Source organism: Mus caroli, unplaced genomic scaffold, assembly GCF_978045245.1.
Source record: "Mus caroli unplaced genomic scaffold, Mus_caroli_1 scaffold_14, whole genome shotgun sequence".
Taxonomy (NCBI): domain Eukaryota; kingdom Metazoa; phylum Chordata; class Mammalia; order Rodentia; family Muridae; genus Mus; species Mus caroli.
In genome coordinates, this window is record NW_028227269.1 from 99,294,580 (window position 1) to 99,320,409 (window position 25,830).

General features: G+C 39.9%; 1 protein-coding gene and 1 non-coding gene across 2 annotated transcripts in view; one reads left to right on the forward strand and one right to left on the reverse strand.

Annotated features, from left to right (window-relative positions):
* The window catches only part of LOC110288505 (cation channel sperm-associated auxiliary subunit beta-like), a 239,931-nt gene that overhangs the window by 50,922 nt on the left and 163,179 nt on the right, over positions 1-25,830 (forward strand). The window contains exon 6 of the mRNA XM_085830619.1: positions 22,930-23,025. Within this exon, the coding sequence (XP_085686745.1) occupies positions 22,930-23,025 (96 nt within the window). The remainder of the gene's footprint in view (positions 1-22,929; positions 23,026-25,830) is intronic.
* LOC147001314 (U6 spliceosomal RNA) lies at positions 16,106-16,212 on the reverse strand. Its single transcript, XR_015045310.1, has one exon. It is a non-coding gene; the product is annotated as a U6 spliceosomal RNA (small nuclear RNA).

The window sequence follows — 25,830 nt, forward strand, 5'->3', positions numbered from 1 at the left end:
AATGTTTTTATTGAAGGAATTTAGAGGAGTGCCATACAACATCATGTAAATGTCCAATATAGCTGTGTGGACATACTAATAAGTATTTGTGATTCATCTGAAATTCAAATGTAACTGAGCATTTTATCTGGTGACCTTACAAATTGACTGCTAACATATGCAATATTTATAACTGTGCTGCATAATTTGACACAAAGCTAAAGTAATCTGAGAAGAGGGAACCTCAACTGAGAAAATATGTCCATGAGATGGGCTGTAGGCGAGCCTGTAAGACATTTTTGTAATTAGTTATTGATTGGGCAGGCCCTTCTCATTGTGGATGGGACCACACCTGGGCTGGTTGGTGGTCCTGGGTTTTATCAGAAACTTGGCTGAGCAAGTCAGAAGCATGCAGTAAGCAAGCAGTAAACACTGTTCCATGGCATCTACAGGAGCGCCTGCCTCCAGGTTCCTGTTCTGTTTGTGTTCCTATCCTTACTTACTTAGATAACGAGCAGTGAATGATGTGAAAGAGCAAGCCAAATAAAACTCTCCTCCCCAACTTGCTGTTTTGGTCAGTGTTTTATTGTAGCAATAGAAATACCAACCTAAGACAATATATCATTCTTTATTTGAAGCAGACACATTTTCTAGAAATTGTAGTATTGGCGAAATTGGGCATTAATACACATTCCCTAAATGGAATTAATCTAAAAATTATTATAGGGCATAATATGTGATGTTTTATTTTGTTTGGATTCTTCTGGTAAGTGGCATGTGGAACATCACATACTACTGTAAATACTCAGAGGGGGAAAAGGATGACTATCAAATTCCAGTAATTGGGTATATTAAGCTAGTGAACCAAATTAATACATCTTCAGGCATGAAATATACTCTCAATTCATGAAAAATGCTGAGAAACTTGTTATTTAGGAGTGGTATATGCTAGAAGCAAGCACTGACTTAATTTTACCTTAAGAAAATGAAAATATTTATTGAATTTTGATTTCATATACATGTATTGTATTTACATTATTTCATTCTGTTTTGTCCTCTCTTCAATCTGTCCTACATAGCCCCAACTCCATGTTGAACCTTAGATCTCTTTTGTTTGGATTTTATTGAATATAATATTCAAACATATATATTAGTAAATAAATAAACACAACAGGCAAATATGAGTCTGTTTAGTGTTGCTTATATGTGTATTCATTTGTTTTTTAGGGTTGACTATGTGGCATTAGATAGCCAAGATGTGTTCTCAGCCCTGCAAGATACTAATTTCTCTGTCTTGTCAGACATAGTTGCCTATATCTTTTCATGTAGGATTGGGGCCCATGAAAGTTCCCCTTCAACATTTTACATGTGGACAGGTGCTATTATTTTTCAGATCCTATTTTTCCAACCGTATAGTTGAGTATTTATGGGTGCAGCTTCCCTGTTTTATATAGAAGACTCAATCTGCAAGCAAATATCCTGGTTTTCTCTGTCTCTTAAAATCTATCCTCACCCCATGAGCCTTAGATGCAGGTATCATATTTTAAATGTATCTGTCGTAGATGGGTGCCATGTGGTCTGTTTTTCTCTGAGTACTGGCCCATTGTGACTTTTTGTAATCGTTGTTGCTGCACAATGAAGCATCTTTGATAAAGAGCTGAAATCTACACTTATCTGTGGGTATAAGGATAAGGATTAAGATTGCAGTTAGAGATTATACTGGTTTGGAAAAATATATTCCATTCTCTCATCATCCAAGCTTAGTTGCCTAGTTGTACAGTACTAAGCATTATTTCACTCCTATTGTGTGAGCCTTTAGTCCAACTATTCAGTGGTTTTCATCAAGATATAAAGGCCACCCCTTTTAAAATTAATTATTTTATTTATTTACATTCCAATTGTTGCCCCTCCCAGTCCCACGTCCCCGAGTTCTTCATCCCATTCTCCATCCATTTTGCCTCTGAGAGTGTGCTCCCCCACCGCAACACCCCACCCAGCATCCCCCTTCCCTGAGACATCAAGTCTCTACAAGATTAGGAGAATCCTCTCCCACTCAGACCAGACAAGGCAGTCCTCTGCTACATATGTCCAGCCCAGATATGCTCTTTAGTTGGTGACTTAGTCGCTGGGAGCTCCCAGGGATCCAGGTTAGTTGATACTGTTGGCCTTCCTGTGAGGTTGCCCTCCCCTTTAGCTCCTTCAATCATCCCCCCTACTCTTCCTTCCATAGGGGACCTCGACCTCAGTTCAATGGTTGGCGTTAAGTATCTGCATCTGTATCAGCCAGCTGCTTGTAGAGCCCATCAGAAGAGAGCCATGATAGAGTTAGGCTTTTGTCTGCAAGCACAACATGGCATCAGTAATAGTGTCAGGGTTTGTCGCTCGCCCATGAGATGATAGATTCCAAGTCAGGCCCTGGAAGGCCCTTTCTTCAGTCTTTGCTCTGTTTTTGTCTATGCATTTCTTTCAGACAGGAACAATTCTGAGTCAAAAAAAATTTAAGGTAGGTTGGTGAACCCATACCTCTACTGGAAGCCTTGTGTATCTACTGGTGGTGGTATCTTCAGGTTCCATCTCCCACTGTTGGTATTTTGGCTAAGATCATCCCCATTGAGTCCTGGGAGCCTTTCATATCCCATGTCTCTGAAACTTTCTTGAGGTTCCCCCTCACCCCATCCCTGCATATTTCTATTCATTTTTTCTGATGTATGTACTCGGTGATAAGTGGATATTTGCCGAAAAGTACAGAATACCCATGATACAACCCACAGTCCTTAAGAAGTTTAACAAGAAGGAAGGCACAAGTGAGGATGCTTCAGTTCCTCATAGAAGGGTGAGCCAAATAATCACGGGAGGCAGAGGGAGGGAGGAATGTGTTGTAGTTGGGGGGGGGGAGAGGGAGAGCAGGATCAGGTATGGGGGAGACAGGAGATAAGAGCTACTCTTGCACCTCACATGATGTCTTGCTGTGCTGGTCATTGTGGTTTGTAGGCATCACTACTCTGTATGCCTATTGATTGATTTTTCTCTCTTGGTAGCTGGCATAGCTCCTTCTAGCTTAATATACCCAACTACTGAAATTTGAAATTCCTCCGTTTCCCTTTGTGTTTTCTTGGGTGTAGTTACCACCCTCGTGTTGGAGTTTTGCTTCTAGTATCCTTTTTAGTCCTGGATTAGTAGAAAGATATTATTTAAATTTGTTTTTTTTTCATGGAATATCTTGGTTTTTCCTTCTATGGTAAGTTACGATTGAGAGTTTATCCGGGTATAGTCAGTTGAGCTGGCATCTATGGTCTCTTTGAGCTTGCAAGGCAGCTGTTCAGAATCTTCTGGTTCTTAGAGTCTCTGTTGAGAACTCAGGTGTAATTCTGATAGGTCTGCCTTTATGTGTTACTTGGCCTTTTTTTCCTTACAGCTTTATACTTTAAAGTATTTATTTTAAACTCCACATTTAAACTCCTACCCCCATCCCTCCTGACCTCTAAACTCCTTAGGACCTCCAGTCTCTTGAGGGTTAGGTGCATCATCCCCGAATGAATACAGAGCCAGAAGTCCTCTACTGTATGTGTGTTGGCCTCATATCAGCTGGTGTATGTTGTCTGTATGGCAGTCCAGTGTTTGAGAGATCTCAGGGGTCCAGATTAATTGGGACTGCTGGACCTCCTACAGGATCACCCTTCACCTCAGCTGCTTTCAGCCTTCTATAATTCAATAACAGGGGTCAGCTGCTTCTGTCCATTGGTTGGGTACAAATATCTGCATCTGACTCTTTCAGCTGCTTGTTGGGTCTTTTGGAGGGCAGTCTTGATAGATCTCTTTTTGTGAGCACTCCATAGCCTCAGTTATAGTGTCAGGCCTTGGGACCTCTCTTTGAGCTGGGTCCCACTTTGGGCCTGTTGCTGGACCTTCTTTTCCTCAGGTTCTTCTCCATTTCCATTCCTGTAATTCTTTCAGACAGGAACAATTATGGGTCAGAGATGTGACTGTGAAATGGCAACCCCATCCCTTCCTTGATGTCCTGTCTTCCTGCTGAATGTGGGCTCTATAAGTTCCCTCTCCCTACTGTCAGGGGCCTTTTCATCTAAGGTCCTTCCCTTTGAGTCCTGGGAGTTTTTCACCTCCCAGGTCTCTGGTGCATTCTGGGGGTCTTCCCAACCTCCTATTTCCCAAGGTTGCCTGTTTACATTCTTTCTGCTGGCCCTCAGGGCTTCAGTCCTTTTCCCTCACTCAATACCAGATCAAGTTCCCCTCTCACTCTGACACCTCACTCCCCTGTCCACTTTTCCTCCTTCCCCACTTGTGATTGCTTTCTTCTCTCTCCCAAGTGGTACTGAGGCACCCTCACTTGGACATTTCAGCTTGTTGAGCTTTTTGAGTTCTGTGGACTTTATCTTGGGTATTCTGTATTTTTTTTTTTTTGTGGCTAATATTCAATTATTAGTGAGTACATACCATGCATATCCTTTTGGGCCTGAGTTACCTCACTCAGGATGATATTTGATAGTTTCATCCATTTCTAGCTTTCATCCTAAGATGTCCTCATTCTTAATAGCTGAGTAGTAGTCCATTGTGTAAATGAACCACATTTTCTGTATCCATTCTTTTGTTGTAGGGCATCTGGGTTGTTTCCAGCTTCTAGCTATTACAGATAAGGCTGCCATGAACATAGTGGAACACGTGCCCCTGTGGCATGGTAGGGCATCTTTTGGGTATATTCCCAAGAGTGGTATAGCTGGGTCTTCAGGTAGATCTATTTCCAATTTTCTGAGGAACCTCCAGATTGATTTCCAGAGAGGTTGTACCAGTTTGCAATCCTACCAGCAATGGCGGAGTGTTCCTCTTTCTCCACATCCTCTCCAACATGTGTTGTCACCTGATCTTAGTCATTCTGATGGGGGTAAGGTGGAATCAAATCTCGAGGTCATTTTGACTTGCATTTCTCTGATCACTAAGGATTTTGAACATTTCTTTAGGTGCTTCTCAGCCATTTAAGATTCCTCTGTTGTGAATTCTCGGTTTAGTTCTGTACCCCATTTTTTTTGATTGGGTTGTTTGGTTTCTTTGGTGGTTAGCTTCTTGAGTTCTTTATATTTTTTGAATACTAGCCCTCTATCAGATGTGGGGTGAATGAAGACTTTTCCCCCAATCTCTACGTTGCCGATTTGTCTCACTGGCTATGTCTTTTGCTTTATAGAAGCTTTCCAGTTTCATGAGATCCTATTTATCAATTCTTGATCTTAGAGTAAGAGCTCTAAGATCTTGGAGTTCTGTTTAGGAAATTTCCCCGTGTCAACGAGTTCAAGGCTCTTTCCCACTCTCTCTCCCATTAGATTCAGTGTATCAGGTTTTATGTTGAGGTCTTTGATCCACTTGGACTTCAGCTTTGTTCAGGGTGACAAATACGAATCTATTTTCATTTTTCTGCATACAGACAACCAGTTAGGTCAGCACCATTTGCTGAAGATGCTTTCATTTTTCTGTTGTATATGTTTGGCTTCTTTGTCAAAGATCAAGAGCCTGTAAATGTGTGGTTTTGTTTATGGGTCTTCAATTCTATTCCATTGATCAACCTGTCTATCTCTGTACCATGCAATTTTTATCACTTTTGCTCTGTAGTAAAGCTTAAGGGATGGCGATTTCCCCCAGCCATTATTTTATTGTTAAGAATTGTTTTGCTCCACTTAGACTTGACCTTAGTACAAGGAGATAGGAATGGATCGATTCGCATTCTTCTACATGTTAACAACCAGTTGTGCCAGCACCATTTGTTGAAAATGCTGTCTTTCTTCCACTGGATGTTTTTAGCTCCCTTGTCGAAGATCAAGTGACCATAGGTGTGTGGGTTCATTTCTGGGTCTTCAATTCTATTCCATTGGTCTATTTGTCTGTCACTATACCAGTACCATGCAGTTTTTATCACAACTGCTCTGTAGTAGAGCTTTAGGTCCGGCATGGTGATTCCACCAGAGGTTCTTTTAACCTTGAGAAGAGTTTTTGCTATCCTAGGTTTTTTGTTATTCCAGATGAATTTGCAGATTGCACTTTCTAATTCGTTGAAGAATTGATTTGGAATTTTGATGGGGATTGCATTGAATCTGTAGATTGCTTTTGGCAAGATAGCCATCTTTACAATGTTGATCCTGCCAATCCATGAGCATGGGAGATCTTTCCATCTTCTGAGATCTTCTATAATTTCTTTCTTCAGAGACTTGAAGTTTTTATTATACAGATCTTTCACTTCCTTAGTTAGAGTCACACCAAGATATTTTATATTATTTGTGACTATTGAGAAGGGTGTTGTTTCCCTAATTTCTTTCTCAGCCTGTTTATTCTTTGTGTAGAGAAAGGCCATTGATTTGTTTGAGTTAATTTTATATCCAGCTACTTCACCGAAGCTGTTTATCAGGCTTAGGAGTTCTCTGGTGGAATTTTTAGGGTCACTTATATATACTATCATATCATCTGCAAAAAGTGATATTTTGACTTCATCTTTTCCAATTTGTATCCCTTTGATCTCCTTTTGTTGTCGAATTGCTCTGGCTAGGACTTCAAGTACAATGTTGAATAGGTATGGAGAAAGTGGACAGCCTTGTCTAGTCCCTGATTTTAGAGGGATTGCTTCAAGCTTCTGACCATTTACTTTGATGTTGGCTACTGGTTTGCTGTAGATTGCTTTTATCATGTTTAGGTATGGGCCTTGAATTCCTGATCTTTCCAAGACTTTTATCATGAATGGGTGTTGGATCTTGTCAAATGCTTTTTCCGCATCTAAGGAGATGACCATGTGGTTTTTGTCTTTGAGTTTGTTTATATACTGGATTACGTTGATGGATTTCCGTATATTGAACCATCCCTGCATCCCTGGGATGAAACCTACTTGGTCAGGATGGATGATTGTTTTGATGTGTTCTTGGATTCGGTTAGCAAGAACTTTATTGAGGATTTTTGCATCAATATTCATAAGGGATATTGGTCTGAAGTTTTCTATCTTTGTTGGGTCTTTTTGTGGTTTAGGTATCAGAGTAATTGTGGCTTCATAGAATGAGTTGGGTAGAGTACCTTCTGTTTCTATTTTGTGGAATAGTTTGTGAAGAACTGGGATTAGATCTTCTTTGAAGGTCTGATAGAACTCTGCACTAAACCCATCTGGTCCTGGGCTTTTTTTGGTTGGGAGACTATTAATGACTGCTTCTATTTCTTTGGGGGATATAGGGCTGTTTAGATCATTAACCTGATCTTGATTCAACTTTGGTACCTGGTATCTGTCTAGGAACTTCTCCATTTCATCCAGGTTCTCCAGTTTTGTTGAGTATAGCCTTTGGTAGAAGGATCTGATGGTGTTTTGGATGTCTTCAGGATCTGTTGTTATGTCTCCTTTTTCATTTCTGATTTTGTTAATTAGGATGCTTTCCCTGTGCCCTCTAGTGAGTCTGGCTAAGGGTTTATCTATCTTGTTGATTTTCTCAAAGAACCAGCTCCTTGATTGGTTGATTCTTTGAATAGTTTTTCTTGTTTCCACTTGGTTGATTTCACCCCTGAGTTTGATTATTTCCTGCCGTCTACTCCTCTTGGGTGAATTTGCTTCCTTTTGTTCTAGTGCTTTTAGGTGTGTTGTCAAGCTGCTAATGTGTGCTCTCTCTAGTTTCCTTTTGGAGGCACTCAGAGCTATGAGTTTTCCTCTTAGAAATGCTTTCATTGCGTCCCATAAGTTTGGGTATGTTGTGGCTTCATTTTCATTGAACTCTAAAAAGTCCTTAATTTCTTTCTTTATTCCTTCCTTGACCAAGGTATCATTGAGAAGAGTGTTGTTCAGTTTCCACGTGAAGGTTGGCTTTCTATTATTTATTTTGTTATTGAAGATCAGCCTTAGTCCATGGTGATCTGATAGGATGCATGGGACAATTTCAATATTTTTGTATCTGTTGAGGCCTGCTTTGTGACCAATTATGTGGTCAATTTTGGAGAAGGTACCATGAGGTGCTGAGAAGAAGGTATATCCTTTTGTTTTAGGATAGAATGTTCTGTAGATATCTGCCAGATCCATTTGATTCATAATTTCTCTTAGTTTCACTGTGTCCCTGTTTAGTTTCTGTTTCCATGATCTGTCCATTGGTGAAAGTGGTGTGTTGAAGTCTCCCACTATTATTGTATGAGGTGCAATGTGTGCTTTGAGATTTACTAAAGTTTCTTTAATGAATGTGGCTGCCTTTGTATTTGGAGCATAGACATTCAGGATTGATAGTTCCTCTTGGAGGATTTTACCTTTGATGAGTATGAAGTGTCCCTCCCTGTCTTTTTTAATGACTTTGGGTTGGAAGTCAATCTTATCAGATATTAGAATGGCTACTCCAGCTTGTTTCTTCATGCCATTTGCTTGGAAAATTGTTTTCCAGCCTTTCATTCTGAGGTAGTGTCTATCCTTTTCTCTGAGATGAGTTTCCTGTAAGCAGCAAAATGTTGGGTCTTGTTTGTGTAGCCAGTTTGTTAGTCTATGTCTTTTTATCGGGGAGTTGAGTCCATTGATATTAAGAGATATTAAGGAAAAGTAATTGTTGTTTCCTGTTATTTTTGTTGTTAAAGTTGGCATTTTGTTCTTGTGGCTGTCTTCTTTTAGGTTTGTTGAGGGATTACCTTCTTGTTGTTTCTAGGGCGTGGTTCCTGTCCTTGTATTGGTTTTTTTCTGTTATTATCCTTTGAAGGGCTGGATTCGTGGAGAGATAATGTGTGAATTTGGTTTTGTCGTGGAATACTTTGGTTTCTCCATCTATGTTAATTGAGAGTTTGGCTGGGTATAGTAGCCTGGGCTGGAATTTGTGTTCTTTTAGTGTCTGTATAACATCCGTCCAGGATCTTCTGGCTTTCATAGTCTCTGGTGAAAAATCTGGTGTAATTCTGATAGGCTTGCCTTTATATGTTACTTGGCCTTTTTCTCTTACTGCTTTTAGTATTCTATCTTTATTTAGAGCATTTGTTGTTCTGATTATTATGTGTCGGGAGGTATTTCTTTTCTGGTCCAGTCTATTTGGAGTTCTGTAGGCTTCTTGTATGTTCATGGGCATCTCTTTCTTTAGATTTGGGAAGTTTTCTTCTATAATTTTGTTGAAGATGTTTGCTGGTCCTTTGAGTTGAAAATCTTCATTCTCATCCACTCCTATTATCCGTAGGTTTGGTCTTCTCATTGTGTCCTGTATTTCTTGGATGTTTTCAGTTAGGATCTTTTTGCATTTTACATTTTCCTTGATTGTTGTGCCGATGTTCTCTATGGAATCTTCTGCACCTGAGATTCTCTCTTCCATCTCTTGTATTCTGTTGCTGATGCTCGTATCTATGGTTCCAGATTTCTTTCCTAGGGTTTCTATCTCCAGTGTTGCCTCATTTTGGGTTTTCTTTATTGTGTCTACTTCCCTTTTTAGGTCTAGTATGGTTTTGTTCATTTCCATCATCTGTTTGGATGTGTTTTCCTGTTTTTCATTAAGGACTTCTACCTGTTTGATTATGTTATCATTTTTTTCTTTAAGGATTTGTAACTCTTTAGCAGTGTTCTCCTGCAATTCTTTAAGGGATTTTTGTGCTTCCTCTTTATTGTCTTCTGCCTGTTTAGCAGTGTTCTCCTGCATTTCTTTAAGTGTGTTATTAAAGTCCTTCTTGAAGTCCTCTATCATCATCAGGAGATATGCTTTTAAATCCGTGTCTAGCTTTTCCGGTGTGTTGGGGTGCCCTGGACTGGGCGAAGTGGGGGTGCTGGGTTCTGATGATGGTGAGTGGTCTTGGTTTCTGTTAGTAAGATTATTACGTTTACCTTTCGCCATCTGGTAATCTCTGGGGTTAGTTGTTATCGTTGTCACTGTTTAAAGATTGGAGCAGAAGCTGTGTTCCACTCACCAGCAGTCCCAAAATCCTTCGGCGGGGGTCGTGGGTAGCTGGCGGGTGTCAGGCAACCCTGCTTACCCGCTACCCCGGCGCTGATCCGGCCGGATGAGGCCTGTGGCCCTACTCAGGCCGGTTTCTGCTTCCCTAACTAATGCAGTCTCAGGTCCCTCGCAATTGGATTGGAGCAGAAGCTGTGCTCCACTCACCAGAAGTCTTAAGATCCTGTGACGGGTGTTGTGGGTAGCTGGCGAGTCTCAGCCGACCCTGCGCCCCAGCTGCCCCGGTGCTTTTCTGACCGGAAGAGGGTTGTGGCCCTATGTAGGCCGGATTTCTCTCTCCCCAACCAGAGCAGTCTCAGGTCCCACGTGATTGGACTGGAGCAGAAGCTGTGTTCCACTCACCAGCAGTCCCAAAATCCTGCGGCGGGGGTCGAGGGTAGCTGGCGGGTGTCAGGCAACCCTGCGCTCCCGCTACCCGGGCACTGATCCAGCCGGATGAGGCCTGTGGCCCTACTCAGGCCGGTTTCTGCTTCCCTAACTAATGCAGTCTCAGGTCCCGCGCAATTGGATTGGAGCAGAAGCTGTGCTCCACTCACCAGAAGTCTTAAGATCCTGTGGCGGGTGTTGTGGGTAGCTGGCGAGTGTCAGGCGACCCTGCGCCCCAGCTGCCCCGGTGCTTTTCTTCTGTAGGCTTCTTGTATGTTCATGGGCATCTCTTTCTTTAGATTTGGGAAGGTTTCTTCTATAATTTTGTTGAAGATGTTTGCTGGTCCTTTGAGTTGAAAATCTTCATTCTCATCCACTCCTATTATCCGTAGGTTTAGTCTTCTCATTCTGTCCTATATTTCTTGGAAGTTTTGAGTTAGGATCTTGTTGCATTTTACATTTTCCTTGATTGTTGTGCCGATGTTCTCTATGGAATCTTCTGCACCTGAGATTCTCTCTTCCATCTCTTGTATTCTGTTGCTGATGCTGGTATCTATGGTTCCAGATTTCTTTCCTAGGGTTTCTATCTCCAGTGTTGCCTCATTTTGGGTTTTCTTTATAGTGTCTACTTCCCTTTTTAGGTCTAGTATGGTTTTGTTCATTTCCATCATCTGTTTGGATGTGTTTTCCTGTTTTTCTGTAAGGACTTCTACCAGTATGATTATGTTATCTTGTTTTTCTTTAAGGATTTGTAACTCTTTAGCAGTGTTCTCCTGCAATTCTTTTTTTTTTTTAATATTTTTATTACATATTTTCCTCAATTACATTTCCAATACTATCCCAAAAGTCCCCCATAGCGCCCCCCACTTCCCTACCCACCCATTCCCATTCTTTTGGCCCTGGCATTCCCCTATATTGGGGCATATAAAGTTTGCAAGTCCAATGAGCCTGTCTTTCCATTGATGGCCGACTAGGCCATCTTTCCATACATATGCAGCTAGAGACAAGAGCTCCAGGGTTCTGGTTAGTACATCATGTTGTTCCAACAATAGGGTTGCAGATCCCTTTAGCTCCTTGGGTACTTTCTCTAGCTTCTCCATTGGGAGCCCTGTGATACATCCAATAGCTGACTGTGAACATGCACTCCTGTGTTTGCTAGGCCCCGGCATCGTCTCACAAGAGACAGCTATATTTGGGTCCTTTCAGCAAAATCTTGCTAGTGTATGCAATGGTGTCAGCGTTTAGAAGCTGATTATGGGATGGATCCCTGGATACGGCAGTCTCTAAATGGTCCATCCTTTCATCACAGCTACGAACTTTGTCTCTATAACTCCTTCCCTGGGTGTTTTGTTCCCAATTCTATGAAGGTGCATAGTGTCCACACTTTGGTCTTCATTCTTCTTGAGTTTCATGCGTTTATCAAATTGTATCTTATATCTTGGGTATCCTAAGTTTTGGGCTAATATCCACTTATCAATGAATACATATTGTGTGAGTTCTTTTGTGATTGTGTTACTTCACTCAAGATGATGCCCTCCAGGTCCATCCATTTGGCTAGGAATTTCATAAATTCATTCTTTTTAATAGCTGAGTAGTACTCCATTGTGTAAATGTACCATAATTTCTGTATCCATTCCTCTGTTGAGGGACATCTGGGTTCTTTCCAGCTTCTGGCTATTATAAATAGGGCTGCTATGAACATAGTGGAGCATGTGTCCTTTTTACCGGTTGGGACATCTTCTGGATATATGCCCAGGAGAGGTATTGCTGGATCCTCCGGTAGTACTATGTCCAATTTTCTGAGGAACCGCCAGACTGATTTCCAGAGTGGTTGTACAAGCTTGCAATCCCACCAACAATGGAGGAGTGTTCCTCTTTCTCCACATCCTCGCCAGCATCTGCTGTCACCTGAATTTTTGATCTTAGCCATTCTGACTGGTGTGAGGTGAAATCTCAGGGTTGTTTTGATTTGCATTTCCCTGATGATTAAGGATGTTGAACATTTTTTCAGGTGCTTCTCTGCCATTCGGTATTCCTCAGGTGAGAATTCTTTGTTCAGTTCTGAGCCCCATTTTTTAATGGGGTTATTTGATTTTCTGGAGTCCACCTTCTTGAGTTCTTTATATATATTGGATATTAGTCCCTTATCTGATTTAGGATAGGTGAAGATCCTTTCCCAATCTGTTGGTGGTTTTTTTGTCTTATTGATGGTGTCTTTAGCTTTGCAGAAGCTTTGTAGTTTCATGAGGTCCCACTTGTCAATTCTCGATCTTACAGCACAAGCCATTACTGTTCTATTCAGGAATTTTTCCCCTGTGCCCATATCTTCAAGGCTTTTCCCCACTTTCTCCTCTATAAGTTTCAGTGTCTCTGGTTTTATGTGAAGTTCCTTGATCCACTTAGACTTGACCTTAGTACAAGGAGATAGGAATGGATCGATTCGCATTCTTCTACATGTTAACAACCAGTTGTGCCAGCACCATTTGTTGAAAATGCTGTCTTTCTTCCACTGGATGTTTTTAGCTCCCTTGTCGAAGATCAAGTGACCATAGGTGTGTGGGTTCATTTCTGGGTCTTCAATTCTATTCCATTGGTCTATTTGTCTGTCACCATACCAGTACCATGCAGTTTTTATCACAATTGCTCTGTAGTAGAGCTTTAGGTCAGGCATGGTGATTCCACCAGAGGTTCTTTTATCCTTGAGAAGAGTTTTTGCTACCCTAGGTTTTTTGTTATTCCAGATGAATTTGCAGATTGCACTTTCTAATTCGTTGAAGAATTGATTTGGAATTTTGATGGGGATTGCACTGAATCTGTAGATTGCTTTTGGCAAGATAGCCATTTTTACAATGTTGATCCTGCCAATCCATGAGCATGGGAGATCTTTCCATCTTCTGAGATCTTCTAGAATTTCTTTCTTCAGAGACTTGAAGTTTTTATTATACAGATCTTTCACTTCCTTAGTTAGAGTCACGCCAAGATAGTTTATATTATTTGTGACTATTGAGAAGGGTGTTGTTTCCCTAATTTCTTTCTCAGCCTGTTTATTCTTTGTGTAGAGAAAGGCCATTGATTTGTTTGAGTTAATTTTATATCCAGCTACTTCACCGAAGCTGTTTATCAGGCTTAGGAGTTCTCTGGTGGAATTTTTAGGGTCACTTATATATACTATCATATCATCTGCAAAAAGTGATATTTTGACTTCATCTTTTCCAATTTGTATCCCTTTGATCTCCTTTTGTTGTCGAATTGCTCTGGCTAGGACTTCAAGTACAATGTTGAATAGGTATGGAGAAAGTGGACAGCCTTGTCTAGTCCCTGATTTTAGAGGGATTGCTTCAAGCTTCTCACCATTTACTTTGATGTTGGCTACTGGTTTGCTGTAGATTGCTTTTATCATGTTTAGGTATGGGCCTTGAATTCCTGATCTTTCCAAGACTTTTATCATGAATGGGTGTTGGATCTTGTCAAATGCTTTTTCCGCATCTAAGGAGATGACCATGTGGTTTTTGTCTTTGAGTTTGTTTATATACTGGATTACGTTGATGGATTTCCGTATATTGAACCATCCCTGCATCCCTGGGATGAAACCTACTTGGTCAGGATGGATGATTGTTTTGATGTGTTCTTGGATTCGGTTAGCAAGAACTTTATTGAGGATTTTTGCATCAATATTCATAAGGGATATTGGTCTGAAGTTTTCTATCTTTGTTGGGTCTTTTTGTGGTTTAGGTATCAGAGTAATTGTGGCTTCATAGAATGAGTTGGGTAGAGTACCTTCTGTTTCTATTTTGTGGAATAGTTTGTGAAGAACTGGGATAGATCTCCTTTGAAGGTCTGATAGAACTCTGCACTAAACCCATCTGGTCCTGGGCTTTTTTTTAGTTGGGAGACTATTAATGACTGCTTCTATTTCTTTGGGGGATATAGGGCTGTTTAGATCATTAACCTGATCTTGATTCAACTTTGGTACCTGGTATCTGTCTAGGAACTTCTCCATTTCATCCAGGTTCTCCAGTTTTGTTGAGTATAGCCTTTGGTAGAAGGATCTGATGGTGTTTTGGATGTCTTCAGGATCTGTTGTTATGTCTCCTTTTTCATTTCTGATTTTGTTAATTAGGATGCTTTCCCTGTGCCCTCTAGTGAGTCTGGCTAAGGGTTTATCTATCTTGTTGATTTTCTCAAAGAACCAGCTCCTTGATTGGTTGATTCTTTGAATAGTTTTTCTTGTTTCCACTTGGTTGATTTCACCCCTGAGTTTGATTATTTCCTGCCGTCTACTCCTCTTGGGTGAATTTGCTTCCTTTTGTTCTAGTGCTTTTAGGTGTGTTGTCAAGCTGCTAATGTGTGCTCTCTCTAGTTTCCTTTTGGAGGCACTCAGAGCTATGAGTTTTCCTCTTAGAAATGCTTTCATTGCGTCCCATAAGTTTGGGTATGTTGTGGCTTCATTTTCATTGAACTCTAAAAAGTCCTTAATTTCTTTATTCCTTCCTTGACCAAGGTATCATTGAGAAGAGTGTTGTTCAGTTTCCACGTGAAGGTTGGCTTTCTATTATTTATTTTGTTATTGAAGATCAGCCTTAGTCCATGGTGATCTGATAGGATGCATGGGACAATTTCAATATTTTTGTATCTGTTGAGGCCTGCTTTGTGACCAATTATGTGGTCAATTTTGGAGAAGGTACCATGAGGTGCTGAGAAGAAGGTATATCCTTTTGTTTTAGGATAGAATGTTCTGTAGATATCTGCCAGATCCATTTGATTCATAATTTCTCTTAGTTTCACTGTGTCCCTGTTTAGTCTCTGTTTCCATGATCTGTCCATGGGTGAAAGTGGTGTGTTGAAGTCTCCCACTATTATTGTATGAGGTGCAATGTGTGCTTTGAGAGTTACTAAAGTTTCTTTAATGAATGTGGCTGCCTTTGTATTTGGAGCATAGATATTCAGGATTGATAGTTCCTCTTGGAGGATTTTACCTTTGATGAGTATGAAGTGTCCCTCCCTGTCTTTTTTAATGACTTTGGGTTGGTAGTCAATCTTATCAGATATTAGAATGGCTACTCCAGCTTGTTTCTTCATGCCATTTGCTTGGAAAATTGTTTTCCAGCCTTTCATTCTGAGGTAGTTTCTATCCTTTTCTCTGAGATGAGTTTCCTGTAAGCAGCAAAATGTTGGGTCTTGTTTGTGTAGCCAGTTTGTTAGTCTATGTCTTTTTATCGGGGAGTTGAGTCCATTGATATTAAGAGATATTAAGGAAAAGTAATTGTTGTTTCCTGTTATTTTTGTTGTTAAAGTTGGCATTTTGTTCTTGTGGCTGTCTTCTTTTAGGTTTGTTGAGGGATTACCTTCTTGTTGTTTCTAGGGCGTGGTTCCTGTCCTTGTATTGGTTTTTTTCTGTTATTATCCTTTGAAGGGCTGGATTCGTGGAGAGATAATGTGTGAATTTGGTTTTGTCGTGGAATACTTTGGTTTCTCCATCTATGTTAATTGAGAGTTTGGCTGGGTATAGTAGCCTGGGCTGGTATTTGTGTTCTTTTAGTGTCTGTATAACATCCGTCCAGGATCTTCTGGCTTTCATAGTCTCTGGTGAAAAATCTGGTGTAATTCTGATAGGCTTGCCTTTATATGTTACTTGGCCTTTTTCTCTTACTGCTTTTAGTATTCTATCTTTATTTAGAGCATTTGTTGCTCTGATTATTATGTGTCGGGAGGTATTTCTTTTCTGGTCCAGTCTATTTGGAGTTCTGTAGGCTTCTTGTATTTTCATGGGCATCTCTTTCTTTAGATTTGGGAAGTTTTCTTCTATAATTTTGTTGAAGATGTTTGCTGGTAAAAATATGGAACGCTTCACGAATTTCCGTGTCATCCTTGCGCAGGGGCCATGCTAATCTTCTCTGTATCTTTCCAATTTTAGTATATGTGCTGCCGAAGCGAGCACTCTCCTGCAATTCTTTAAGGGATTTTTGTGCTTCCTCTTTACTGTCTTCTACCTGTTTACCAGTGTTCCTATGTATTTCTTTAAGTGTGTTAATAAAGTCTTTCTTGAAGTCCTCTACCATCATCATGAGATATGCTTTTAGATACGTGTCTAGCTTTTCCGGTGTGTTGGGGTGCCCTGGACTGGGCGAAGTGGGGGTGCTGGGTTCTGATGATGGTGAGTGGTCTTGGTTTCTGTTAGTAAGATTATTACATTTACCTTTCGCCATCTGGTAATCTCTGGGGTTAGTTGTTGTCGTTGTCACTGTTTAAAGATTGGAGCAGAAGCTGTGTTCCACTCACCAGCAGTCTCAAACTCCTGTGGCAGGGGTCGTGGGTAGCTGGTGGTACCCCGGTGCTGGTCCAGCCGGAAGAGGCCTGTGGTCCTACTCAGGCCGGTTTTCTGCTTCCCTAACTAATGCAGTCTCAAGTCCCGTGCGCAATTGGATTGGAGCAGAAGCTGTGTTCTACTCTCCAGAAGTCTTAAGATCCTGTGGTGGGTGTTGTGGGTAGCTGGCGAGTGTCAGCCGACCCTGCGCCCTAGCTACCCCGGTGCTTCTGACCGGAAGAGAGGCCATTGCTGTTCTATTCAAGAATTTTTCCCCTGTGCCCATATCTTCTAGGCTTTTCCCCACTTTCGCCTCTATAAGTTTCAGTGTCTCTGGTTTTATGTGAAGTTCCTTGATCCACTTAGACTTGACCTTATTACAAGGAGATGGGAATGGATCGATTCGCAATATTCTACATGTTAACAACCAGTTGTGCCAGCACCATTTGTTGAAAATGCTGTCTTTCTTCCACTGGATGGTTTTAGCTCCCTTGTCGAAGATCAAGTGACCATAGGTGTGTGGGTTCATTTCTGGGTCTTCAATTCTTTTCCATTGGTCTACTTGTCTGTCACTATACCAGTACCACAAAGTTTTTATCACAGTTGCTTTGTAGTAAAGCTTTAGGTCCGGCATGGTGATTCCACCAGAGGTTCTTTTATCCTTGAGAAGAGTTTTTGCTATCCTAGGTTTTTTGTTATTCCAGATGAATTTGCAGATTGCACTTTCTAATTCGTTGAAGAATTGAGTTGGAATTTTAATGGCGATTGTATTGAATCTGTAGATTGCTTTTGGCAAGATAGCCATTTTTACAAAGTTGATCCTGCCAATCCATGAGCATGGGAGATCTTTCCATCTTTTGAGATCTTCTATAATTTCTTTCTTCAGAGACTTGAAGTTTTTATTATACAGATCTTTCACTTCCTTAGTTAGAGTCATGCCAAGGTATTTTATATTATTTGTGACTATTGAGAAGGGTGTTGTTTCCCTAATTTCTTTCTCAGCCTGTTTATTCTTTGTGTAGAGAAAGGCGATTGATTTGTTTGAGTTAATTTTATATCCAGCTACTTCACCGAAGCTGTTTATCAGGTTTAGGAGTTCTCTGGTGGAATTTTTAGGGTCACTTATGTATACTATCATATCATCTGCAAAAAGTGATATTTTGACTTCATCTTTTCCAGTTTGTTCCCTTTGATCTCCTTTTGTTGTCGAATCGCTCTGGATAGGACTTCAAGTACAATGTTGAATAGGTATGGAGAAAGTGGACAGCCTTGTCTAGTCCCTGATTTTAGAGGGATTGCTTCAAGCTTCTCACCATTTACTTTGATGTTGGCTACTGGTTTGCTGTAGATTGCTTTTATCATGTTTAGGTATGGGCCTTGAATTCCTGATCTTTCCAAGCCGTTTATCATGAATGGGTGTTGGATCTTGTCAAATGCTTTTTCCGCATCTAACGAGATGATCATGTGGTTTTTTTCTTTGAGTTTGTTTATATACTGTATTACGTTGATGGATTTCCGTATATTGAACCATCCCTGCATCCCTGGGATGAAACCTACTTGGTCAGGATGGATGATTGTTTTGATGTGTTCTTGGATTCGGTTAGCAAGAACTTTATTGAGGATTTTTGCATCAATATTCATAAGGGATATTGGTCTGAAGTTTTCTATCTTTGTTGGGTCTTTTTGTGGTTTAGGTATCAGAGTAATTGTGGCTTCATAGAATGAGTTGGGTAGAGTACCTTCTGTTTCTATTTTGTGGAATAGTTTGTGAAGAACTGGGATTAGATCTTCTTTGAAGGTCTGATAGAACTCTGCACTAAACCCATCTGGTCCTGGGCTTTTTTTGGTTGGGAAACTATTAATGACTGCTTCTATTTCTTTGGGGGATATAGAGCTGTTTAGATCATTAACCTGATCTTGATTCAACTTTGGTACCTGTTATCTGTCTAGGAACTCATCCATTTCATCCAGGTTCTCCAGTTTTGTTGAGTATAGCCTTTGGTAGAAGGATCTGATGGTGTTTTGGATGTCTTCAGGATCTGTTGTTATGTCTCCTTTTTCATTTCTGATTTTGTTAATTAGAATGCTTTCTCTGTGTCCTCTACTGAGACTGGCTAAGGGTTTATCTATCTTGTTGATTTTCTCAAAGAACCAGCTCCTTGATTGGTTGATTCTTTGAATAGTTCTTCTTGTTTCCACTTGGTTGATTTCGCCCCTGAGTTTGATTATTTCCTGCCGTCTACTCCTCTTGGGTGAATTTGCTTCCTTTTTTTTCTAGTGCCTTTAGGTGTGTTGTCAAGCTGCTAATGTGTGCTCTCTCTAGTTTCTTTTTGGAGGCACTCAGAGCCATGAGTTTTCCTCTTAGAAATGCTTTCATTGCGTCCCATAAGTTTGGGTATGTTGTGGCTTCATTTTCATTGAACTCTAAAAAGTCCTTAATTTCTTTCTTTATTCCTTCCTTGACCAAGGTATCATTGAGAAGAGTGTTGTTCAGTTTCCACATGAATGTTGGGTTTCTATTATTTATTTTGTTATTGAAGATCAGCCTTAGTCCATGTTGATCTGATAGGATGCATAGGACCATTTCAATATTTTTGTATCTGTTTGTCCTATTTTGTGACCAATTATGTGGTCAATTTTGGAGAAGGTACCATGAGGTGCTGAGAAGAAGGTATATCCTTTTGTTTTAGGATAGAATGTTCTGTAGATATCTGCCAGATCCATTTGATTCATAATTTCTCTTAGTTTCACTGTGTCCCTGTTTAGTTTCTGTTTCCATGATCTGTCCATTGTTGAAAGTGGTGTGTTGAAGTCTCCCACTATTATTGTATGAGGTGCAATGTGTGCTTTGAGATTTACTAAAGTTTCTTTAATGAATGTGGCTGCCTTTGTATTTGGAGCATAGATATTCAGAATTGATAGTTCCTCTTGGAGGATTTTACCTTTGATGAGTATGAAGTGTCCCTCCCTGTCTTCTTTGATGACTTTGGGTTGGAAGTCAATCTTATCAGATATTAGAATGGCTACTCCAGCTTGTTTCTTCATACCATTTGCTTGCAAAATTGTTTTCCAGCCTTTCCTTCTGAGGTAGTGTCTATCTTTTTCTCTGAGATGAGTTTCCTGTAAGCAGCAAAATGTTGGGTCTTGTTTGTGTAGTCAGTTTGTTAGTCTATGTCTTTTTATCGGGGAGTTGAGTTCATTGATATTAAGAGATATTAAGGAAAAGTAATTGTTCCTTCCTGTTATTTTTGTTGTTAAAGTTGGCATTCTGTTCTTGTGGCTGTCTTCTTTTAGGTTTGTTGAGGGATTACCTTCTTGTTTTTTTCTAGGACTTGGTTCCCGTCCTTGTATTGGTTTTTTCCTGTTATTATCCTTTGGAGTGCTGAATTCGTGGAGAGATAATGTGTGAATTTGGTTTTGTCATGGAATACTTTGGTTTCTCCATCTATGTTAATTGAGAGTTTGGCTGGGTATAGTAGCCTGGGCTGGAATTTGTGTTCTTTTAGTGTCTTTTAACATCTGTCCATTATCTTCTGGTTTTCATAGTCTCCGGTGAAAAATATGTAATTCTGATAGGCTTGCCTTTATATGTTACTTGGCCTTTTTCTCTTAGTACTTTTAGTATTCTATCTTTATTTAGTGCATTTGTTGTTCTGATTATTATGTGTCGGGAGGTATTTCTTTTCTGGTCCAGTCTATTTGGAGTTCTGTAGGCTTCTTGTATGTTCATGGGCATCTCTCTCTTTAGATTTGGGTAGTTTTCTTCTATAATTTTGTTGAAGATGTTTGCTTGTCCTTTGAGTTGAAATCTTCATTCTCATCCACTCCTATTATCAGTAGGTTTGGTCTTCTCATTGTGTCCTGGATTTCCTGGATGTTTTGAGTTAGGATCTTTTTGCATTTTACATTTTCCTTGATTGTTGTGCCGATGTTCTCTATGGAATCTTCTGCACCTGAGATTCTCTCTTCCATCTCTTGTATTCTGTTGCTGATGCTAGCATCTATGGTTCCAGATTTCTTTCCTAGGGTTTCTATCTCAAGTGTTGCCTCATTTTGGGTTTTCTTTATTGTGTCTACTTCCCTTTTTAGGTCTAGTATGGTTTTGTTCATTTCCATCATCTGTTTGGATGTGTTTTCCTGTTTTTCTTTAAGGACTTTTACCTGTTTGATTGTGTTATCCTGTTTTTCTTTAAGGACTTGTAACTCTTTAGTAATGTTCTCCTGTAATTCCTTAAGTGCGTTATTAAAGTCCTTCTTGATGCTCTCTACCATCATCATGAGATATGCTTTTAAATCCAGGTCTAGCTTTTCAGGTGTGTTGGGCGCCCTGTACTGGGCGAAGTGGGAGTGCTGGGTTCCGATGATGGGGAGTGGTCTTGGTTTCTGTTAGTAAGATTCTTACGTTTACCTTTTGCCATCTGGTAATCTCTGGGGTTCTTATAGTTGTCTCTGTTTAGAGATTGTTCATCTGGTGATTCTGATTACCGTCTATCAGCAGACCTGGGAGACAGGCTCTCTCCTCTGAGTTTCAGTGGTTAGAGCACTCTCTGCTGACAAGTTCTCCTCTTACAGGGAAGGTGCACAGATATCTGGTGTTTGGACCTCCTCCTGGCCGAAGAAGAAGGCCCAAAACAGGACCTTTCCCGGATGCTGTGTTTCTTTGGCAGGTCACAGAAGCTGTCAGCTTCTGTGGTGCACACTCTCACCTGTGCAGACTAAGTTCCTAAGTTCGGCGGAGTCCCGGATCCAAGATGGCGCTCCATTCTCCTGAGGCAGAGGGCTCCCGTGCAGGGCGGGACCCCTGTCCTCCGGCTGGGAGGGTGCCGGATGTCTGCGGCCCCAAAAGGGTGCTGCCTCAGCGGCTCTGTGGCTCCCGCCTGTCCCAGAAGCTGTCTGCCTCTGTGGTGCACACTCTCACCTGTGCAGTCTTAAGTTCCTAAGTTTGGAACATCTTCTGGATATATGCCCTCCCTGTATTTCTTTAAGGGATTTATGTGTTTCCTGTGTAAAGTCTTCAACTGTTTGCCTGTGTTTTCTTGTATTTCTTTAATGGAGATATTTATGTCCTTTGTAAAATGACCTCTATCATCACTATGAGATTGGAATTTGGATCAGAATCTTGCTTTTCAGGTATGTTGCGGTATCTAGGGCTTGTTTTTGAACCCATGAGAACTGGATTCAGATGATGCCAAATCATCTTGGTTTCTGTTGCTTATGTTCTTGTGCTTGCCTCTCACCATGTTATCTCTGTTGTTAGCTGGCATTGCTGTCTCTGACTGTATCTTGTCCCTCCTGTGAGCCTGTGAGCCTAGATATGTCATCATTCCTTGGGGTCAAGCTTTCTCTGGGCATTACTGGATTGCAGTGGGTTGTAGCATAGGGTCAGCTCCCAGGCACAAATGGAATCCAGAAGGCTATTTGTTTTTTTTTTTTTTTGTTTTGTTTTTGTTTTTTGTTTTTGTTTGTTTATTATTCACTTTACATCCCACTCACTATCCCCCTCCCATAAACTCTTCCTACAAACTTTTCACTATCTCCTCTCCCATTCTCCTCTGAGGAGGTGAGGGCCCCTGGTTACCCCTCCCACCCTAGCACTTCAAAGCCTCTTTGAGGCTATGCACATCCTCTCTCACTGAGGCCAGACAAGTCTATACATAGGCTAGTCCATTATGTGCACATGGAGCTCACCTGGTGTTTGAAGCCCTGGAACTGGAGTTACAGATGGGTGTGTTGTCCTTGTGGTTGCTGAGAACTGAACCTTGATCCTCTAAAAGAGCTGCTAGTGCTCTTAGCTTGAGCAATCTCTTTATCTCCCACCATTCTAGTATTTGTTTGAGAATATTTTGCCTTAAGATTCACCAGGAATATTGGCTTCAAGTTTTCTCATTATGTTCTGTCCCTATTGGTTTGGTATCAGGATAATACTGGCTTGTAGAATGTATTTAGAAGTAACTTCTGCTTCATTTTTGAGGACTGGTTTGGTGAGAAATTCTTTCAACTTTTTCTTACCTGTTTTGTCAAACTCAGCATCGCCGCTGTCACAGGTCCTGTACTTTCCTCTGATAGGTATTTTAAAATATTATTATACCCCTTCACAAAGAGATTATGATTTTCATTTTCCTTGTCATAGTTATAAGAAATTATGATCTAAATTTATTCATATTGAATACATTGTTATAGTAGCAAAACAATTTCATAATTATTTATTAGTTTACCAGAAAAAATGTTTGCATAAAAATGTATGAAATGTGACACATTCATGTAGTCAAAATGATTGTAAAAAATAATATTCACATAGCTTCCAGTTTCACCAACATGACATATAAAAAGTTAATTATCTCTTATTTTTAGATATCGCAGCTATAGAACAATGGATGATAAAGATCACAATGCATGAAGGATTAAACATTTATGAAACTGATGGGACATTATTGGACCTTGTCCGAGGTAAATATCAGCATATAGAATAGATGTCATTCGCATACTCTTTGAACAAACTTTGATAATTAACTCATAGTGCCAAGTCCCAGAGGCCAGGACCATTGCTTTTATATATAATATATAATGTATATTTGAATATATATTCAAATTATAAATATATTTGAATCTCTGGGATGAATTTCATTTGAATAATCTTTTACTGTGCTAGTGACATCTGTTATTTAGTACTTTAAAAGATGCATTTATTTTTATTTTATGTGGGTGATTATGATTGTGTTGTATTCATATATGCATGTGTACCATGTAGGGAGCTCAAAGAGGCCAGAAGAGGCTGTTTGTTCCAGGGGCCAGCCCTGGCAGTCCTTCTTTCTTCTTCTTGGTTCCTCTAGAGGCAGCAGAGTGAGAAGACTTTGTCTTACAAGATAGAAGGGTAAGACTTTGTCTTATGAGATATTTAGGGTTGCTGTATAATAAAAAGTTTACTTATCTAAGTCTAAGTTGCTTTGCTTCTGTAGCTGACCTGTGTTCTATATTCCTCTGTGCTCCTCTTTGTTCCACTGAGGCCAGAAACTACAGACTCTGGCATTTAGCACCTCATTTTCAAATAGCAAGAGATTAAGTAAAGTAGCCATCCTTCTAACTCTGCAGGAATTGCACAGCTCTAACTTTCAGCCTGCTGCTGAAATTGCAGGAAGGAAAGGGGATACTTTGAAAAACAATTTTAGTGTTTATTTCTACATTGTAAAATGTTTCCTATAAAAGCTAAGAAAGTGAGGGAAAACAGAATGCTCATTCTTCTCTTTGTCTTCGGCACTTACACATCTTTCATAGTACATGATCACATGGGAAAAAGTTCCTCACAAGTTTACACATAAATTCAATCATAAATTGAGTAAGAAGTTTACAACAGAGAATGTTTACATGCATATAGACTGGGAGTGATTATCTGGCTAAACATTCATCCCTTGTTATTCTGATAGTAGCCTGCTTACTCTCAGAAGCAATTAACTGACACACTTGGAGACACTTGGAGAGACAGAGTTCTGCAGTTTTGACTATCAGAAAGGACTTAATAGCAATGTTATTCAAAGAGTTTAATGATTACTATAAATTTAGGAATTCTTATAGGGTGATCCTTAAGGATAAAGAAATCATCTACTTGTCTATATAGCATCATTATAAGACAGTACATCTTCATAGTTCTGTAGAGATCTGCTCAAAAGGGTGGGTTAATACCTATGATGGTGATATATTTTTAATAATGACAGGAAACACATATTAATAGCAGGAATCTTTCCTAAAATGAATTTCCTCTGGACCTTGTCTATGAGAGCAAATCTGTCATGGGTGATTGATGGAAGGCAGTCTCACCTCAGGACTATTACTTGCTAGTTTTGAGCTTGTTAGCTCCTGACATGTTTGAACACCTGGAACTGGAGTTACAAATAACTGTGAGACTGCATGTGGCTGCTGAGAACTGCACCTGGATCATGTGTGTGTGTGTCTGTGTGTGCATATGTATTTTATGTATATGATATGGGTATATATATGATATATGTGTGTATATATGTTTATGTACACATATAAATAGGTAATTTTTAATAGAAGTCTTCACAGTGAATTGAAAAGTTTTATTTACTAATGATATCTGTGGGGTCATTCTAAGCAGTGGCTGTATAAATTTTTTTATATATTTGATCTGAATCTTAGTATTCATTTTATCACAGGCTCATTAAAAAATACTTGTGTGCTCACAAACACAGTTCTGGTGGGTAGATTGCTTGGTTTCATTTTTCTTTTTTTTTCAATGCTGAGGGTGGAACCTAGGCCTAGAAGACCTAAGCATTGTCAGCAAGTGCTTTACCACTGAACTATAGCACCAGCACACACACTGCAATTTTTTAGAAATGAGGAACAACAGCAAAACATCTTGTTCAGTTTTAGTCAGAACAGTTGAAACTTTTCTTGTACTTCCTTTTTAAGACAAGATCTTACTATGCAGCTCGGTCTGTCTTGAAGTTATCACCTTCTTGCTTCAGTCTCTCAGGTGTCAGGTGCCATCATAACCAGCAGAATAATTAATTGGTATGAATAAACGTTAACTGGTTTAGGGGTTGGAGAGGTGGCTCAATGATTAAGAGTACTGGTTGCTTTTCCCGAGCACCCAGGTTCAATTCCTAGCACCCACATGGCAGCTCACAGCTGTCTGTAACTCCAGGTCCAGGGGATCTCACACAGACATACATGTAGGAAAATACCAATGCACATAAAAATAAATAAATAAATAAATAATTTTAAAAGTTAGCTGTTTTAAGCTCCTGAACACTGTGTGTTATAAATGCTTAGGTTTCTATTTGACTGACACGAAGCAGATAGCTTAATATTTTTCTGAGATGTAATCTAATTATGTGTTTCATTTGGCCTTTGAATGTGCCCTGCAGACACATGTGGCCTCAAATTTACAGAAACCCACCTGCCTCTGTCCTAAATTCCTGGGATCAAAGACATGTGTCACCATGCCTAGGCCTAATTTTATTGATCACCTGTAGCACTGTAGTTAGTGAAAGATGTTAATATTCCTTAAGCTCTCTCTCTCTCTCTTTCATTGCACTACTTTTTTTGCTGGTATTAATATCAATCTGATATAATCCTGTATAGACTGAAGAATAAAAATATATAAAATTATATTTTATGGAAGAAATACTTGGGTAGCCTTTCAAAAAGTAATGAATTATCATTAGACTCCATTATATATACACAAATTAAAATCTGTCTCTGTAGATAGGCCAGGCAATTGTAGTTTTAGTAAGT